The 19,949-nt window shown below is 42.2% G+C and overlaps 2 protein-coding genes across 5 annotated transcripts; both read right to left on the bottom strand.

Annotated features, from left to right (window-relative positions):
* Positions 1-1,765: 1,765 nt before the first annotated feature.
* LOC120434943 (interferon-inducible GTPase 5-like) lies at positions 1,766-3,409 on the bottom strand (the record flags this gene model as incomplete). The annotated part of the gene is made up of 2 exons (XM_039603614.1): positions 1,766-2,852; positions 2,962-3,409. Coding segments are annotated over 2 exons (1,062 nt in total), but the record flags the coding sequence as incomplete, so codon positions are not given.
* A 9,953-nt stretch (positions 3,410-13,362) lies between these two features.
* Positions 13,363-18,626, bottom strand: LOC116334370. 4 transcript variants are annotated; one of them, XR_005609316.1, is made up of 4 exons: positions 17,382-18,626; positions 15,850-15,995; positions 14,001-14,037; positions 13,363-13,533 (listed from the first exon to the last, which is right to left on the bottom strand). XR_005609316.1 is itself a non-coding variant. In XM_039603051.1 (4 exons), exons 1-4 carry the CDS (start codon positions 18,607-18,609, stop codon positions 13,457-13,459), a joined length of 723 nt encoding a protein of 240 aa, XP_039458985.1. In that variant the 5' UTR covers positions 18,610-18,626; the 3' UTR covers positions 13,363-13,456. The 4 variants fall into 4 exon arrangements, 2 of the variants coding, with proteins under 2 accessions (XP_039458985.1, XP_039458986.1); XM_039603051.1 differs by having other exon boundaries at positions 15,932-15,995; positions 18,065-18,626; XR_005609315.1 differs by having other exon boundaries at positions 15,850-18,626.
* Between the last annotated feature and the right edge of the window lie 1,323 nt (positions 18,627-19,949).

Genomic DNA, 19,949 nt, shown 5'->3' with positions numbered 1-19,949 from the left:
CTTCTCTGTGTGAATGTTCACTGCAGTGCGTCTCCTGTTTCCTCTCCTGCTGCTGTTTGTGGCTCCAAAACAAACTGACAGTATTTGGTAGTGAAATGGCGCCACCTCGTGTCTCTATGCGATGCATTTCACTGACGTCACAGCCAGTTAAAGTTAATCCTTCCTGTCTTTGTTACAGGTGATGAGGCTGTCATTGAAGGCCTCGGGACAGATCTGATGGCTGCAGTCTGTTCTGTTATCTCCTAGATGCGTTAGTATTCTCCACCATTAATCCTTATTCTGTTTTGTGCATAACGTAAATCTACATCACAGAGTCAGGGTATCTAATATTGTGTCCACATCTTATGCAGAAGGTGCACTCTGAAACAGACAGGAGACTGTAAGGTGGAGTCAGGGGAGAGTGTAGGTGGTCAGGTGGAAGCTGAAGAAGGAGGAGACAGTCTCTGGGTGGTAGAGTACCAGATGACTGAAGTGCTGAGGTAAGTTATAAATGATATAGTGGTGCATAAACACGCAGAGAGATGCTAACCTGCACACTAACACTGATGTTTATTTATCAACAACATTTTATTAATAATAAACAGGTGTGATGGTGATAAGTAATCAGTGTTGGGAAGGTTACTTTTAAAATGTATTCCATTACAGAATACTGAATACATGCCCCAAAATGTATCCTGTAACGTATTCCGTTACGTTACTCAATGAGAGTAACGTATTCTGAATACTTTGGAATACTTAATATATTATCATGCTGTTTACAACTACATGAATGTACTATTGCTGTGATTTATTACTGTTACTGAAGGTACGTAGTACGAAACGTAGTAAAGGGACCTCTGGCTAATACGTCCGGTTCCGTGTCGGGCTGGTAGCCGAAAACTAGCTTTACTTTGTTGTCTGGGTCAACTTTGATTGCGGGAGACAGAGAGAGGCGTTGAAAGGCTGCTCCAACGGAACTTATTTTTTCCGGAGGAAAACACGAACACAGTGTACAGTTGAGTCTTAATAGCTTACTTATAACTGGGCTCGTCAGGCACTCTTCTTGGCTGCGGTGGTTATTATTATATTTACATGCTTCCAGCTCCCGTTTTTGCTCCGTGACAGCTCGGACTTTTCCTTTCTCTCCCTCCCTCGCTCACAGACACATAACGGGTATGGTAGTCCATTCTCCCTGCAGCACGGACTACACTGCCCATCAGGCTACATGCTTTAGAGCTATGCCTGTAGCATTCTGCCTTTTAGCTTAGCACAACAACAACAACAACAAAAAAGCGCTCTCTCACCCAGGAAACACGCAGAGAGAGAGCGCGTCACCCTGTAACCATGGCAACCGTGACGCTGCCGCCTGGAACAACAGAACATAGCTGTCAAACAAACCCAAACAGTCCTGACCCGCTACAATATGAAACAGGAAAGTACCGCCGTGTATTCCATGTATTTCAACAAAGTAACTGTATTCTGAATACCACCTTTTTAAACGGTAACTGTAACGGAATACAGTTACTCATATTTTGTATTCTGAATACGTAACGGCGGTACATGTATTCCGTTACTCCCCAACACTGTAAGTAATATAATTCATATCGTTATTATTTGTATTGTAGTTTCTCACTTTGACCACCAGAGGGCAGTGAACACTCATCACAATCACAGTCAGCTGCAAGTAAAAACAGAACAACCTCTGATTCTCACATTACATCAGTCTGTTTAACTCAGTGTTTCTGATGCTGGAAGCTATGATGTGAAAATATAATACAGCAAAACAACCAGTTTCATCACAATTTATTCAAACAACAAGACACGTTTGAGTAAAGGTAGAAACAGCTCAGATAAATTAGGTTCAGTTAAGTCCCTACAAATCAGAGAAAAGCCCAACAATCAGACATCACTCTGTGACCAAAGACCTGGTGACAGAGGGAAGGAAAAACTGCCTTTAACAGGAAGGAGACCCAGGAAGTGCAGCCATCTGCCGCAACTAGTTGAAGGTGGGTCATCGTATCTCCTGATGACTGTCCTGAGGAAGCACTTACACAAAGGAAAAAACATGACAATGACTCAGACTTCTACACTTTACACAGTTCATATCTGAATAATATGATGATGTTTGTTTCTGTATTTATGTGATGATGAGAAAAGCTTGAGTGTGTGAAGCTGACCAGCTGTACAAGGAGACTGGTTTAATGAGTTTCATGTGTGAATCCCAGTTTCACTGAGTTTCATTGCCTTTTACTTCCACGCTCAGACCAGAGCCTTCTTTAACACCTTCTGAGCGTCTTCAGCGAGCTGGTTGAGGATAAAGTTCAGAACTCTGTAGGTCGTGACGAAGGAGAGGCTCATGGCTACCGGGATTCCCACTATGGGAATGAATCTGGACACTTCCTCTGCTCCAATTAATCCAGCTGCTCCTCCAAGTTGGGCGAACACCTTCAGGAAGAGCTCTTTAGTAATTTCCTTCGCAGCCACTGGTGAAATGATGACATCACGCAGCTCAGTGTATGACACAGCTGTTCTGATAGCGAGTCTCTTCAGAGATTGGACATCGAGACCAAACGCATGTACAAAATGTGTGACAGCACCAATCAGCACAGCAACATCAACAGCAACAGAAAGCCCGGGAACGGGAACAGCTGCAGCAGCTGCAGACAGAGTGGCCAAGAGATATAAGTGTACCTTTAAAGCTTTTTTCTTCTTGCTGATGACGTCGGGGTTGACGTTGGGCATGACATACAGCAGGGTGTCCCTCTTATCTTTGGGAAGCTCTCTCTCTAAGGTCTCTTGTAAGAGAGAGAAGTCGAACTTGTGGAGCTGAAAACTCGACATGAGGAAGACTCGTGGAGACTCGATGCCTAAATCTTTGAGTAATGCGTCACAGAGGAAACATGTCAACACGATCAGGTTCATAAAAATAAAAAACGATTAAAAACTAGATTTAAATGATTTTGAAAACTCGACCTCACTCACGCTGAATGCAGTCGTCTCTGATTTTTGTGAGAGTTTTCTCTTTGCTGGAGTCTGAAACACTTTCCTCGGCTCGGATATCGTTGTCGATCTTTGAGCGAACAAAGTAGAAATTTTTCTTCATCTTCTTAATCTTCTGAGCGAGTTTCACGTCGTTTTCTCTGAAGCGAGTGTCTGAGATGATGAGGAAGAAGTCATACTTGTCAAACCCAACAAGCTTCAGGTATTTCCTTGCTGGGAAGTCTTTGGTTCCGATTCCAGGAAGATCCCATAAAGTGACGTTGGGATTATCTGGATGGGGGTACGGTGTGACCTCTGACGTAGTTTCTGTGACACCAGTAGGAGCAGCTCCCTCGTCTCTGTTCTTTATCCCCCTGAAGGCATTAATAAAGGTGGATTTACCTGCACCACTTTCTCCTGTGATGGCGATATTTAACGAGACATTGGTTTGTTTTCTAAATATTCTTTAATCCTTTTGCTGCTCCGCCGTGTCGTTGTTCTTCAGGGCTTCTTTAACTCCAGGAATTTCTTCTGGGCACGAATCATCTGGATCCTCCATGCTGATCCTGACAGAAAGAAAAACATAAAGACTTTTATTCTGGAATGCAGACACATACTATTGATTATCAGTAATGTTCCTGACGGCACACGGACACAGCACATGTGGGCAGTAAGTCATTACAGGTAAAACGGTAAATGTCGGTAAAAGACGTGTTTATATGAGAAAACACTGAGCCCACCAAAGTCTCTTCCTGGGGTTTGTTGAGTATTTTTACATCCAATATTAACATTAATTTACAAATAATATCTTTCTATAAACCTGAAAGTTTGCCTTTTCCTTGACTTGAAAAACTAATTTGTGCTTATTCTCATTCTTGTTCTGATAGGACAGCAAACCTGTCACTTAGTTTAAGGTAACAGCAGGTACTCACTGGATTCCTCGTACTGTTGACACACACACAGCTGGATCAGCAACAACTGCGATCGGTGCTTCAGTTTGTTCTCACCGGGGGGATGTTCTTCGTACCTCGCTTACTACATCCAAGATCAAATGACACATCCAAGATCAAATCATCGCGCTAACCGTGAGCTCGCTAATTCGGTTCTCCGAACGCACCTGTTGTTGACGATTAGTACAGCTGGATGAAGTAATCTGAGATCACTGGGTGACTTAAAAGGGGCTACGCATCGATAGTAGAAACATTGATCGGCAACCCTGTGATTGGTCGGCGAAGATGTGGAAGGAGCGCACTCAGTGTATTACGGCAGCAGAGCAAGAACTCTTGATTTTGGGATATCAGAAGTTTCAGAGTTTAATTAAAACGCAGGGGAACACTGCAAAGGCTGCAAAAGCAAGGAGAGAGGGCTGGCAGAAAGTTGCTGACAAATTACACTCGTAAGTGATCCATGATATTACATTATATCATGTGATATTATATTATACCACATTATATTATATTACACCATATCCTCTTCCACATTAGAACCACAACAGGACCCACTAACATGGGAACAAGTAAAAGTGAAATATAGGAATATTCTACAGTATGGTAATATTTATCACTTATATTGCTTTTAGTCTATGACCCTGGAATAATCTGTTTGTTTGTTCATAACAGCAACCCAGAAAAGGGCAGAGCACATAAAGACAGGTGGTGGTCCTGCACCCCCTCGTCACACCCCTTTACGTACTGTGCCATTTATTGACATTGTGGGTTTTTTTGTGTGTAGTTTGACATAACACTCCATCACTTTTACCTGTTCCCATGCAAGGGGTGACTGAAGCATGCACAGTAAGTTGGGAGATATATATATATATCGATCGAGAGAGAGAGAGAGAGAGAGAGAGAGAGAGAGAGAGAGAGAGAGAGACAGAAGAGTAAATAATACCCTCACGGGAGAATCAATATCTCTCTATGAGCAAACTGTCGCGCTGAGCTAAAGGATCCCGTCTATCCCGCAATCTACGCTGAATTCTGTAAACCCTCCTTATCAATCTTGCACCTTCCGCAATGGGTTGCTCGCGTACAAACGGACAGGACATGGCTGCAACAGACTTCCCAACTCCACCTTCGCTTTTGTAGCGTGGTCTCTGATCTTGATTGCACGTAGTAATTTACTATTACTACTCTAAAATATGAATTACATCTGGAATGATCAAATACATGTAATAGAATGATTAATAATACATTTTCCTTTTTTTCTGAAATGACCTGTATGTATCTGTATGAAAGCAATAAAGCATCAAATACTGCATTATCTTTAGTTACATTGATAATATTTATTTATGGTAAAACAGTGGCGAAATATCGCTGTTGCTTTCATATAACTGCAGCGGACATACCTGAGTGGCCGCGATCTAATCCTGTTTACATAAAGTAAACCTGCTCCCGAGCAGGCTTACTCTTACGGATCTGTTGCTATGACAGCAAGTCCCAGATGAGCTTCGGAGAACCGAACGATCCAAGATCACGCCAAATCGTCAACATTCAAATCCGGCTAACTTACTTAGCGAGGTACGAAGAACAGGCCCCTAGTTGTTATACAGGTGCAGTACAGGTGAGGGCAGATCCTTAGAGAGCGACCAATGAAAATGCTGCAACCTGAACCAACCAGTTTGTTTTTACTCTTTTTTTTAACTGCAGGGCCCTGTTTCAGAAAGCCGGTTTAGAAAACTCAGAGTTAAAAATGATACTCAGGGTTGAGTAACCCCGAACTGTCCAACTCGGAATATTCGGTTTCAGAAAGGCTGATAACAATTAGTTCAATCAACGCGGAGTTGCTTTAACCCCAAGTTAAGCGCGCGCACGAGGATACATAAAGCCCTGATTAGTGGAGCACAGATTAAGCGAGTCACCATGGAGACGGAGGGAAAGAAGGCGCGGTCAATGTATTTTACAGCGCTTGAGGCCGAAATTCTGATGGCAGCATATGCCGATAACATGCAAATTTTTGCGGAAAAAAAGTAACACAGCCTCAGCTGCAAAAGAAAGGGAGCACGCATGGCAAAACATAGCCGACAGAGTCAATGCGTGAGTGTTAATTTAAACATTGATCTAGGGATTTCCACCCATTTAACACGTTATTTTATTATATTTCATTTTATTTTTATGTTATACATTTTATTTTGTGATGTGATGTGAGCACAGGTGCAACCCAGCAGGCCCCAAACGTTCCTGGCAGCAAGTAAAATGAAATATAAAAATATAGTCCAAACAGGTAAGGTGTAATTGCATTATGAGCCATAGTGCTTGGTCTGTTTGTCCTATGTAAATCAATTGCAGTTAGAGGCTACATTAATTTTCTTTCTGTAAGCACTTATTGAAATTATCTGAGCACATTACAAGTACATATTTGCTTACTCTGTATGCTCAAATGTGACCCGTTATAGCCAACAGAAAAAAGCGGAGGGCCGAAAAACAGGTGGGGTCCTCCACCACCACCACTCACAAAGGCTGAGCAGTTGGCCCTCAGCCAAAACAGTGGGCGCCCTGTGGCTGAAGGCATCTCTGCGGGGACATCCTCTGAGTCAATAACCCCGCAAGACACAAGTGCCTACATAAGAGGTAAATTACTATACTCCATTACTATAATGAAATAATTTGTTAGTTTGAAATGCTACAGGGAACTATGTACCTGTACATTAATGCTGTGGAAAGACTTCCTGTTCACATAGTCTCCTTCATTTACTGAAGGAGCAATGATTGGAATGTGAGTGCCATCTATACAGCCAATCACGCCTGGGAACCCTGAAAATAAATGTAAAATTTAAGTAGTAGTTCAAGTATCACCACATCATGAATTAAGTTTTGTTCATCCTGATACCTGCAATTTTGTGGAATCCCTCTTTGATAAATCTTGTGGGTCTATGACCGGGGAACACCACAAACGAGTACAGGAGACGTTTCAGTGCAACGGTGTTGTTGGAAACAGAGAGGACATCTGTGTGTGCATAACAGAGCTGCACCTGCAAAGAGCAGCAAACTGCATGGTTAGCTTCAGGAAGTGAACCACAGACACTGTTTGGACAATTAGAGTTTAATATTTATAAATACCAGAGAGCACACCGCTTTCTACAACAGAGCTCAGCCAATAAGATCACTGTGTTTGCTGCTGTGATGGGCGATGAGGAAAAACCAAAGAATGACAATTTCGTTTGTTTTTTAAAGTTGTGATGGGCGTTGTACCTCATTTTGTTGTTTTTAAAGTTTGACTGGTTGTGGGCGACACACACACACACACACACACACACACACACACACACACACACACACACACACACACACACACACACACACACACACACACACACACACACACACACACACACACACACACACACACACACACACACCTGGTTACAGCAGGATGAGTATGTGAGTTTAATGAGTCACCTGACTGTCAGGCTGAAGAGTGGCAGCATTCTTACACTCATCAATCAACCAAAAATGTAGACGTAGTTTTAATTCACTTGAAAGCCAGAAAACTAAAAAACCAGTTTTATTTGTTGTTACCGATCGTCCATCTGGGCCTTAGAGTTTCTGATTTTCATACTTTTATCTCATTTAGTTCTCAGTTCTGATAAAATCCTCATTGTAGGTGATTTTAACATCCAGATGTTGAAAATCAGTTACAGTAGCCTTTCCATTTAGAATAATGGATTACACATGAGGACTCTCATCACAGTAGGTGTCTTTCTGAAAGTGCTGTAACTAAGTTTAAGGATCTGCTGTAGCTTCTCTGAAAAAAAAGTCTCAAATGAGAAGTGGTCATGGGCCGGCTGAGTCATCTGGATTTTTCCATGGTGTCCCTGTGGTCCCTCCTCTGGGCGGAGCCCTCGTCAGTACACCTGTTATACTCACCTGTGGGAGATCCAGGCCAATCTGCAGGCAGTATTTAAGACTAGAAGAGGAATCAATCTGTTTCACCGTCCCCAACCTCAGCTTCTCCAAACCTCCATTAACCAACCTGTCCCTCTGTTCATCGAGCCCCCACTCCAAACACTCACTGCTGTGCTTTAGTTTTACTGTCACTGTTACACACTGAAGGAGGACGAGGTTCATCCAGGTGCACACTGAGGTTTATTGCTCTGAAACACAGCAAAACAGCAGTTCTGTGTTACTGACGGCTTCTGTTACCATAACTGGCCTGTGTTACTTTTGTAAGGGATTACTTGGCCAGTCACTTATTTGTCAGAGTGACTGTCTGCCACTGCCACCTACAGGTTACTGAGTTAAAGCAGATAACTCGTAAGCTGGAGAGGAAATGGTGCGTCACAAATTTAGAAGATGATCATTTAGCCTGGAGAAATAGTTTGTTGCTTTATAAGAAAGCCCTCCACAAAGCCAGAACATCTCACTACAACCCTAAGAACAACCCTAGGTTTCTCCTCAGCACTGTAGCCAGGCTGACAAACAGTCAGAGCTCTGTTGAGCCAACCATCCCTTTAACACAGAGGTGGGGGAACTCCAGGCCTCAGGTCCCGAAGGTTTTAGATGTGTCCTTGATGCAACACAGTTGATTTAAATGGCTAATTTACCTCCTCAACATGTCTTGAAGTTCTCTAGAGGCCTGCTAATGAGCTAATCATTTGATTCAGGTGTGCTGACCCAGGGCGTGTTATCTAAAACCACCAGGACACCGAGCCTTGGTACCTGGACTTCCCCGGCCCTGCTTTGACTAGTAATGATTTCATGAACTTCTTTACAAATAAAATGTAACCATTACTGAAAAAAAAATCCCAAATTTGATAACTGCTGATATTTTAGACTCTTTCTCATTGATCTTTCTGAGTTAACTTCAATAATTACTTCCTCCAAACCATCAACGTGTCTTTTAGACCCCATTCCTACAAAACTGTTCAAAGAAGTCCTGCCATTAATTAATGCTTCAATCTTAAATATGATCAACCTATCTCTAATAATCAGCTATGTACCACAGGCCTTCGAGGTGGCTGTAGTTAAACCTTTACTCAAAAAGCCGTCTCTAGACCCAGCTGTCTTAGCTAATTATAGGCCAATCTCCAACCTTCCTTTCATGTCAAACATCCTTGAAAGAGTAGTTGTCAAACAGCTAACAGATCATCTGCAGAGGAATGGCTTATTTGAAGAGTTTCAGTCAGGTTTCAGAGCTCATCACAGCACAGAAACAGCTTTAGTGAAGGTTACAAATGATCTTCTTATGGCCTCTGACAGTGGACTCATCTCTGTGCTTGTCCTGCTAGACCTCAGTGCTGCGTTCAATACTGTCGACCATAATATCCTATTAGAGCGATTAGAGCACGCTGTAGGTATTACAGGTACTGCAATACCTACAACCCTAACCCTATCTAATTAGTACATGTAAATGGAGAGTCCTCTTCACACACTAAGGTCAATTATGGTGTTCCACAGGGTTCAGTGCTAGGACCAATTCTGTTTACATTACACATGCTTCCCTTAGGCAGCATCATTAGAAGACATAGCATACATATTCACTGCTATGCAGATGACACGCAGCTCTATCTATCCATGAAGCCAGGTAACACACACCAATTAGTTAAATTGCAGGAATGTCTTAAAGACATAAAGAGCTGGATGGCCGCTAACTTTCTGCTTCTTAATTCAGATCAAACTGAGGTTATTGTACTCGGCCCTGAAAATCTTAGAAATATGGTATCTAACCAGATTCTTACTCTGGATGGCATTACCTTGGCCTCCAGTAATGCTGTGAGGAACCTGAGTCATTTTTGACCAGGACATCAATCCTTCAAAATGTAAGACATATTAAACAAATATGTAAGACTGCTTTCTTCCATTTGTGCAACATCTCTAAAGTTAGAAATATCCTGTCTCAGAGTGATGCTGAAAAACTAGTTCATGCATTTATTACTTCCAGGCTGGACTACTGTAATTCATTATTATCAGGATGTCCTTGAATTGATCAATGGTCATGAGAATTTGCATAATTATGATTAAGGAACTGACCTCCCAGCCCATTGTTCCTTCAGTGGGCTGGTTTCAGTCATTATGCAAATGTACTGTTTATAAGATTTGGGGAAACCTGCAGTCAGCTGAGACTGAAGAAGTCACTTGGACGAGTGACAAAACGTTTCTCCCACAAAACGCTACGTCCAGATGAACAGAATCAACTTTTGGAGGTTTCTGTGCTTGTGACTACTTGATGTTGGTTGATGTTCAGTTTTACCCCCAGGGCTATATGACCGAACTCCTCATTTTCATTTACTACACAAGGGACTCTTCCCTGCATAAAAGCGTGATATATACAAGGGAAAAGTATTCAGAGCATGTGACAATATATACTGATGCATCGAAGTTGTTAGAAAATAAAAGTGTTTGTTATTCCAGAAAGAAGGTTTGTGATTCAAAGGAGTCTCCAAAATTACTGCGAGACATTCCCATTTCATTTGGCCCAAATTCCTGTCAAAAGCACCAACCATACATCCAGCAAGACATGAAACTGTTCCACGCTTGTTCTGGAGGGCTGAGTAGGTTTTCAAAACATCCTTATCGTTCATTCTGCTTAACACAGAGGGCACAATGTGAAATCTTTAAACTTAACCTCCTGAGACCCAGTAATTCATTTTTGTGCACTGTAGCCATACACACAAACACCAACATTGGGGAGACAGGTAGCTTTTAGAAAAATAAACAATGAAACACAATAGGGGAGAGGAGGAGAAAAAAGAGAACTCTACCCAGACTGTTTGAGGACAGAAAACAAAAACTCCTGAGCACAAAAAGCACACGGGTCTTCTCACCTTTACACCATTAAAAAACACATGACAAGCAACAGGTGTAGACAGCAACATCCGGTCCTGCAGCATGTCTGCCGACTGTATCGGGAGGGAGCAATGTGCGTTTGTATCCTGTGTCCAACTCCAGAGAGGAGAGTCTTAAAACACAAATGTGGGCCAGAAAATGACTTTTAAGCTTTGCTGCCATTTTGTCTTTCTTTTTTTTAAACTTTTGAACTAGTCAGCAGCAGTCATGCTTGTGTTATAGTCAGCATGCCAATCACTCTGTCTCAACAACATGAAAAAAGAAAAAAAAAAGAATGGCAAACAGGCAGGTCCGTCTGCTGATATTGTGTGTTTCATGAAATTTATCGTGTTTGATAAAACGCTATAAAGTCAGACTGAAGTCATGATGTGCAAAACTCTTTATTTGGTGTCTGAACACAGCAGCATTCCTCCTGAGTACAAAAACAAAATGAGGAACAACTGGGCCAGTTCAGTAGGTAGCCTTGCTTCCCCATGATCGGAAGGACGGGGGTTCGGATCCATGGAAGGATTAGATCACTGCTTCCCAGGCGCTGCATTGGTGCTTCTTTGTATGATCATTGACATGGTGATGTTTCCCCTTTTTAGTCTTCCAAGGACGTTTTCAGACAAGAAACTGGAAACTGCCTGCAACATAGTTTCAGTTAGCAGCACTCCTTCTCTTTATGAAACACGCAGTAACAACACCCCAAGTGTTTAACTTCAAACTTTTAAGATTTTCATTCAATTTAAAAAATACAATTCAGTCATACATTTCTAACCCTAACCCTTTCCATCAAGTGCTGCTCGCTGGAGTTATTTGCTGTGTCCGAATTCAGGGGAAGGATGCTCTGAAGGATCCTACCTATGTCACGTGGGTAGGATGCTTTGGCGGACAGGTAGTCAGGAAGTGAGCGGCTGTGGACAGCCCCCATAGAAACTTTATTATTGAACAAACAAGAGTATACAACTAAACAGTGGACAGCCTTCTAGCCTTTGTTCAAGTCCGCCCTCACTTCTGTGTATTTCGGTCACGACCCAGAAATGTCGCTCCGTTTTTTGTACATTTTAAATTCTGGAGGAGCTAGAAAAACTTCGCCAGCATGTTTTGTACCTTAGGCTTATCAGAGACAATCATATCCAGGTAAAATAATTTTCTTTAATCTACACACATTTAGGAGTTACTTGGCTAATTTCATGGACTCTCCATTTACATCAGCAATTAAAGGAGATTTAATTGCTGATATTCCTCACTTGAAAATTTGGCGTGAAAACTGGTGGTGTGCTCAAGTGGGTGCTATAGGAAACAAAAGCTCAGGACAGAACAGTTATCAGTCATGTACTTCATACAGAATTTGCATATATTTGATTTCATGTTGATCCTCTGAGTGTAATGGTACATTTTAATTTGAATTTATGAAAACTAAACAATGGATTTTTCTTTCTTTACTCTTCTCTTCTTCTTTGCAGTACCACATCCTAGCACATGCCCCTGTCGGTTGTATTCTACTTTTAATAATTGTCTACTTTAAGGGAGAACCTAAATCACGTGGCCCAGTGTTTGTTATTACATAACTCTATTTTGAATGTGACAAATCTACCATTCCCTTATGTTATTCATAAATATTGTTTTGGTTTTGGCTATTTTCCTCTATAAAATTTAATTGATTTTTTTGTTTTGTTTTTTTAACAGTAGTGTGCTATGGTTAATAACATATTCCAGTCATGAGTGATATCAAAAGTTTTCTCCACTCTTGCATTTGGCATTCCCGACAATATGAGATGATACTCTCATCAAAACACAGCCAATTAAACACAGTTTTCTTAAAGCAAACATCAGTAACTCTAAATTAGCATCTAAAGGGTTCAGTCTGCAGCTCCACCTCTCTTGGGAAGCTACCGTCTCCCCTCTGGTCTCTCTTGTCCTCCTGCTCCTGCAAAAAACAAAACAAAGCATCCAAGCTTTTCTTACCAGCTGGGTAAATTGTTGCTCAACATTTACTAATTCTAAAGTTGGTGCAGTCTTTGTGTCAGTATCAAGTCAGTCTAAACTTTAGTCCACATCGCCAGTCCATCACAGTCCAGTCACACATATCCATACCAGATATTGCTGATAGGGGTCCTGCCCTCCTCTTCAGTCTGTTTGCGTCCATTGCTGCTGCTGTTCAAAGTTCAGTCTGTCCTGGTTCTGACCCCAGTTGGTGCAGTCCTTTCTCCAGTGTCCATGCTCGCCGCAGGTGAAACCTAGATCTTCTTCTGTGTTTGTCTGTTCTGAGGTGCCTTTTGACCTCAGTTGCTCCTTCTGTCTCTGGCACGCCCTTTTCTCTGCTCTGCGTTGGTCCGTCACTGCCCTGCACTGTTAATCCAGAGTTATCAAGGTCAGCATTCTGTTGCTCGGCCTCACTTTTCATCCGGGCTTGGTGGGCGTGTCGTCACAGCTCTGTCAGCTGAAGCTGTCTGGGAATTTCCCCATGTAGTGAAACCAGCCTAGGGTTTAGGGGCCCTCCGTCTCCCTTTCCTGCTGCTGCATGAGATCCCTTTCCTGCTGCTGCAGCCAAGGCACACTGCATGTTTTTCTCTCACCACATCTCTTGTTGAGACAAGAACTAATTTAGCTAAGTGACAGAGGAAATGCAACTTTTTCTGGTTTAATTTCAGAAAAAAAATTGTGGCAATTTGGGTAGGAGATTCATATTAATCACACTCACAGACCTGCACAGTTTTATTTTTCATTTGCTTTTATTTCATTAGTTCTGCCAATTCAGCAAAATTTTTTGATATCCTTTTTAACACTGCCGCCATTTTTTTGCTGGATCCTATAAAAGTGAGCAAACAGAAGACAGGAGAACAGGAAAGAAAAAAAATACAAACATTGCATGAGTAAGTAAGCATCACCAGCAAACATCTTATAAAATAACCTCCAATGAACAGGGTTTCTCTTTGAATACTCTTTGTGATGGAGCACAAAACAGCAGCTACAGTGTCACATTGTTGTTGAAAAGTCTGGAAACACCAAATGTAGGTCGACTGAAAGTTTTACTGCCTCTTTCTGCAATCTGGCCTCCCATGTTGCCAATGAGCCTTTCATTCCACTGCTGTGTTTTAGTCATTGGATTATTTAAAAAAAAAAATAATAATAATAAAAATGCATCAATTATTTTGCTTAGTTTTAAGAATGTGCAGTTGGTACCTCCAGGACAATAACAGACATTATTTTAAACTCTCCAAACCTTCAATGTATGCTTTTATTCTAGAACAAAGTATTCTAGAGCTGTATACTCACGGGGCAGAGCAGCAGGTGCTGTTTGGACAGCATCACTCTGTAAAAACAAAGAAGTCATTCTAAGCATACTCATCATCGCATCATCACATCATACAGCTCTAATGTAGAGTAAAGGCTAAGCAACATAGCGTTCTCAGGGCTCGCAAAATTTCAAAATCTCTGGTAGTCCTTCGGGCAGGCACTCTTCAGTTTTTAGTAGCCCAAAATAAATTTAAGTAGCCCGAATAAAAAAGAGAGCAATTTAATGTTTTGTTTCCTTTACAATATTATACATTAAAGTATAATATTGTAACGGAAACAAAAATTAATCAGAAAATTGTTAAATACAAATCACAACTGTATAAACATTACAATCATCAACTCAAATACTTGTTTCTAATTGAACAGAAATTTCTATGAACTTGTAAGAACTGTGTAGAACATGAATCAGTCTGTGTCAGATCCTGAATCTGAAATTTCCACTGAAATCACAGGTAAGAGGCAAGTGGAACCAAGATCGAGGCCATTTGCTATTTGAAGTTTGCAAAAACTGCTAAATTTGGCCAATGGTAGTTCACTCTTTGCAACATAGTACGCTTTTGAAAGATTTTTCAGGACTTCTGCTTGGTTTATTTTTAGTATGGTTTTTGCAATTGCTGTTTGTTCTGGGAAAGATATTGCAGACTGGGTGCAGTATAATGCATTTCTTGCGTTTCTCATGGGTTCTTTCTTAAAATTACTGGTCCCAGTTACAAAGGCGCTTGTGGACTCAAATGAAATGAAACTCACGACACACCCGGCAGAACATCATGTTATTTAGCTCGTCATATTCCAGCCACAGAAATTCTTTTGTCCATGAAACCAAAAAAGCTGAGCTTTCTTTTTGCCTCATAGTCTGATTTGTCATAACTTTTCCGTTTTGTGGTCGGCTTTTATTTGGCTGCCCCTTCTTCACCCTGACCTGTCTTATTTGGCTCAGCAGAACTAAAATACCGGCGTAAATCCTGCTGCTTTTACACACGTACTTACATAACGGTCAGCGATTCTCTGCGCAATCAACCTCTCACGTGTTTAAGCTTGCTGTGGGAGATTTCACTTGTCACGTTTGAATAGTAGCTAATGAGTGATAAGACGATGTCAGAGGAATTGGTGCGCAATTAATCGTCACTCACCAATCAGTGCTGCCGCTCTCTACACACCGTTCGCGCGATCGCAAAGTGAACGGATCGCAAAAAACAAGCACAAATTCAAACGCGATTTCAATATGTCACATATTGACAGTGGCTCATCGATGCCAATAACATAATTACTCAGCTACATTTGCGAAAGAAAATGCAAAAGCATTGACACATATTTTCCCTTCCTATGATAGCCCGACGGGCAGGGCTGAGATAGATTTTGGTAGCCCGACTGGAAAAATCGCTGCCCCGGGACGTCGGGCTAGCGATTTTGCGAGCCCTGGTTCTTCTGCATAGCATTGTTCTGTGGAACAGCAGCTGTCCATTAAACACTGCTTTGAAATCATTAAGGAAATAACGTATACAGATATCTTGAAACAAGTCATTGTAACAGCACATTTGACTGTGACCTCCCTCTTACTTTCAGGGGTCCACCATTGCCTCCCCCGCCCCATAAACAAACAGTTCTGGCCTTCTGCCAGCTGTGAATAAATGCACCCTGAGGAGGGTGCATTTATTAAATTTTTGCCCAACTTTACCTTGTCCACAACCTTTGTTCCAAGTGACTCCAGCATGGTCTCAAACAACACTGTACAACCCCCCAAAGCTGCAGTGGTCAAACAAAATGACACTGCATCCTGTTTTATCAGCTCAAAAATGACATGACATGAGTCAGTCCCCAAGCCTGATACCTGAGCTTTCCCTTTCGGGTCTGGAAATCAGGCTTTGAGGGCCTGCCATTTATTATTTCATATCATACGGGATGTTACTTCCTGAAACGGCAGCTCTTCTGAATTTCGCCCTCCGACCCCGGCGCGTTTTGCGTTTCTTCTTTAGCCTGCGGGCAAAGTTCAAAAAACTGTCTAAGCATACTTTAACAAGCTGTTAGAAGACTTAAGAAACTTTTTTGCACTGCCCTGTCCATTGCATCTTACATTTTTACTTTGTTGTGATTTTGTATTTTATTTTAGAGCAGGAAGCTCAAAAAGCCCCTGGGGCCTTAACAAGTTTTCACTGGCAGCCATATGGCACTGTATCCTTGGATAAAGTAGGCCCGTGCTTCCAGTAATGTCAAGAAGCCAAAAAGTGACCGAACAGAAAGTGAAATAGGTCCACTTTCTGTTGCAACAAAGCAATAATCCTAACATACACACAGTAATGTATAACAAAGGGGTGCATTCAGTAAATAGACAGGCCCCAAATGCATACCATCTTTATTTAACATAAAACCAGAGTTCACAAAGTGCTGTACATGCTAATAGCATAAGTAAAAAAATATCGAGATATGAATTTTGGGTCATATCGCCCAGCCCTAATTGGAATACTTCTAAAATACCGTGTTCTTCTAAAAAGGACATTAATTGCTTGTAAACTACCTTTTCAAGAATCTTTGAGATAACAGGCAGTTTGGAAATAGGTCTGTAATTTGCAATAATATCAGGATCAAGAGCAGGTTTCTTGAGTAGAGGCTGAATCACTGCATGTTTATGATTGACAGGTACAACACCAGAGGACAGACAACTATTTACAATGGATTGTACAACTGATGCTATAGTGAGAAAAACCTCTTTGAAAAAAAAAAGAAAAAAAAAGAAAAAAAATAATCGAGGAGGGAGAGCATCATAAGGGGAACCTGAGGGCTTCAGGTGAGCAACCAACTGCTGCAGGCACAGCAAAGAAACTGGCTCAAACCTGTCAAAGACAGCAGAGCTAGGGACAGGGATAGAAGGGACGAGAACGGACTGGGAAATCTGCGCTTTCACAGAGAGCACTTTATCAATAAAGAAGTGTAGGAAGTTTTCACAAATTTCCTGAGAGGACTCAACACCAACAGTCTGTGGAACATGAAGGATAATGTCAATAGTCTTAAATAAGACATGAGGCTTACGACAATTTGCCTGAATAATAGCAGCAAAATGTTTCCTCTTAGCATCTTTTACAGTCTTCTGGTAGGAATTCCAGTAATTTTGTAATATTTGGTATGCCACCTGCAGTTGATCCTTCTTCCATTTACGTTCAGCTCTCCTACACTTTCTTCTGGCAGCACTGGTGTCTTCATTCTGCCAGGGTTCAGATTTGGCTTTAACTTGCCTAAGCTTAAAGGGGGCCAGCGAATCTAAAACAGTTTGGCAGACAGAGTAAAACCATGTACTCAGCTCTTCTGTATCATTACATATGGAATCAGGAAGGCTGCAATTCTGATTAAAAACAATAGAGAACTGACCTGCAGAGGAAGGATTAAAAATACGACAGCACCGAGCAACAACAGGAGGAAGATTAACTTTGGTACAAGGAAGGGAAACCTCAAACAAGACAGGCTTATGATCCGACCATAGCTCTAAGTTAGAGACAGGTAAACTGAGTTAAAACAAGATCCAACGTGTGCCCATATTTTTGTGTAGGCACAGACACGGGTTGCACAAGATCAAAAGAGTCAATAAGATTTAAAAAGTCCTTTGCCATTGGCTGGTCAGGGCAGCACACGTGAGCATTGAAGTCCCCAATAATAAGGACATGATCGTATTTTGGCATAATTTCAGCCAACAGATCAGAAAAGTCATTTAAGAAGTCCTTATTGTATTTGAGTCTGTAAACCACAGCACAGAGCACTGTGTGAGAGCGACCCAGCTCAAACACAGTTCAAAGCTACTACGTAATGTTGATAAGGGCAGTGGTTTACATTTATACTGCTTCTTAAAAACAACCGCTAGTCCTCCTCCTCTGCCTGATATTCGAGGAGAGTTTAAAAAGCAGCTGTCATCAGGTAAGAGATCTGTGAAAACGCTGGACTCACCGGCCCTCAACCATGTCTCAGTTATACAGAGGAAATCCAGTCCTTGGGTCATAAATAAATCCCTTGAAATAAAAGTTTTATTACTCAGCGATCTAGTGTTCACCAAACCAAACCTGGTGGAGGTCAGCGTGTTCGTGGCTGACTGCGAGACCCGACACAGCGGCCGCAGGTTCTGTAGGTTCGCACCGCGCCGACGAAGATGAGGGAAAATCTTTCGCGGCTGGGACATCTGATCCGAGGCAACAACGGGCACCAGCCAGGCATCGATGGGCTCCAGAGAGCGCGGAGAAAAGACATGATGAGGCACAGATCCACGTTTGTTCCAAGGAGCCGGGGAAGAGCGCACCAAGTACGCCTTAAGTTTCACGAGCAGACCGCTACGTTTGCCCCGGCGTCTGAAACGCTTTCGCCGTGAGGCTGGGGCCAGGGTCCGACAAAGGTTAGCTGGTATCCCACATAGGAATGGAGGTAACGTCTTATGTCCAGTATAAGTTGTATTGGTAAGATCACTGGCAACTAGTCGGAGGTCCAACAGAGTTTGGCGATTGTACATTAAAAGAGGGTTGACTCTAGCAATAAAAAACCCAACACAAACAAACACAGCAGGGGAAGAGACAGACGGCGAGCCACACACACTGGCGCCATCTTGTCTATTCATCACGGAACCTTCATGAATGGACTTACCCCAGCGTGGGCTGGGGCGAGTGCTGCTGGGGGCGAGTGCTGCGAGGGCGGCTGCGCTGCTGCTGCTGCTGCTGCTGCTGCTGCTGCTGCTGCTGCTGCTGCTCCTGCGGCTGCTGCTGCTGCTCCTGCTCCTGTGGCTCCATGCTCTATCCTCCATCCTTTGGAAGCCGAATTTAAAGGCCGCGCTGGCCCTTGTTCTTCTTCATCTATCTTTTTGTGGCGGTTGGCAAACAACTTCAGGTGCATTACTGCCACCTTCTGGACTGGAGTGTGGATCAGAACAGCTTTTACGCCTATACTCTCATATAAATACCTGTTGCTCTTAAAAACCCAAATATTGCCCTCAGCCATACTGTTTGTGGCTTTTCATTTCCTTCCCTGCTCCAATAACAGCAAAAGGAGTGAGGCACTGAATGAACTGTATCAGCACGTCAGTGAGCAGCAGATGGCCCACCTAGATGCTTCTCTCGTGCTAGCGGGGGATTTCAATCGTGCAGACCCAAAGACTGTGCTTCCCAAACTGCACAAACACAAACATTTCCCACACGGGGAAACAACATTTTGGACTATGTTTTCACCACCCAGAGAGGAGATTACAAAACATCTTGCCAAGTGGTGCAGCAACAACAACCTGTCCCTGAATGTTGAGAAGAGTAAGGAGGTCATCATAGACTTCAGGAGAACTCACACCCTGCACACACGACTAACCATCAGTAGTGCTGCTGTGGAGAGGGTAAAGCAGCACTAAGTTCCTGAGTGTGCACATCTCAGAACATCTGAGTGTGTTTGTAATTGTCTGATTCAAACAGGCTCCTGATGTCCAGATTGGACGATTGAATGGACAGCCACCTACCTCTCCTTGTCTCCTCTACATCCAACAAAGAGCAACCTGTTTGTACTTCTGAGCATTTGTGTGAAAATCCTGAGCTGTGGTCTTTTTTGTAACGTGTGAGCCATTTGTAATTAAGATATGTTGATTGAGATAAAAGCACTTATGTAAATAGTTGTTGTAAGCATTCCTTGTAATTTCTTATTCACTGTACATATTGAGCACTGCAGCAGGCTCCGGGCTTTTACATAAAGATATTCTATTCAGTCCTGTAGACAGTTATATATTTAAATATATGATCCTCTGTGGTTACTCTGGTATGAATGACTCGGAATTACTTTATTTACTTTTTAACACACTACTGGCAAAAACAGTGAAAGAATTCCAGATCACAAGTTTGTAGTTCAAACCTGACCTTTGACCTTCATCAGGTTTTATTTAATTGTGTCAGAGAAAATCTCATGTGCTCTTCATGCAGCTGAGTA

This window comes from Oreochromis aureus, linkage group 19 (genome assembly GCF_013358895.1).
Source record: "Oreochromis aureus strain Israel breed Guangdong linkage group 19, ZZ_aureus, whole genome shotgun sequence".
NCBI classification, from domain to species: Eukaryota; Metazoa; Chordata; class Actinopteri; order Cichliformes; family Cichlidae; genus Oreochromis; species Oreochromis aureus.
Note: the sequence above shows the minus strand (reverse complement) of the source record. Positions and strands in the feature narration are given on the sequence as shown.

Bases quoted from the DNA above. Each gene is read 5' to 3' on its own strand.
- LOC116334370 (XM_039603051.1), bottom strand. From the start codon at position 18,609: ATGAATAGACAAGATGGCGCCAGTGTGTGTGGCTCGCCGTCTGTCTCT. The intron at 15,996-18,064 runs GTTTGGTTTGGT...CTTTGCCCGCAG, and splicing joins AACACGCTGACCTCCACCAG to GCTAAAGAAGAAACGCAAAA. The intron at 13,534-14,000 runs GTGAGTATACAG...TCACTTTTATAG, and splicing joins AGCACCTGCTGCTCTGCCCC to GATCCAGCAAAAAAATGGCG.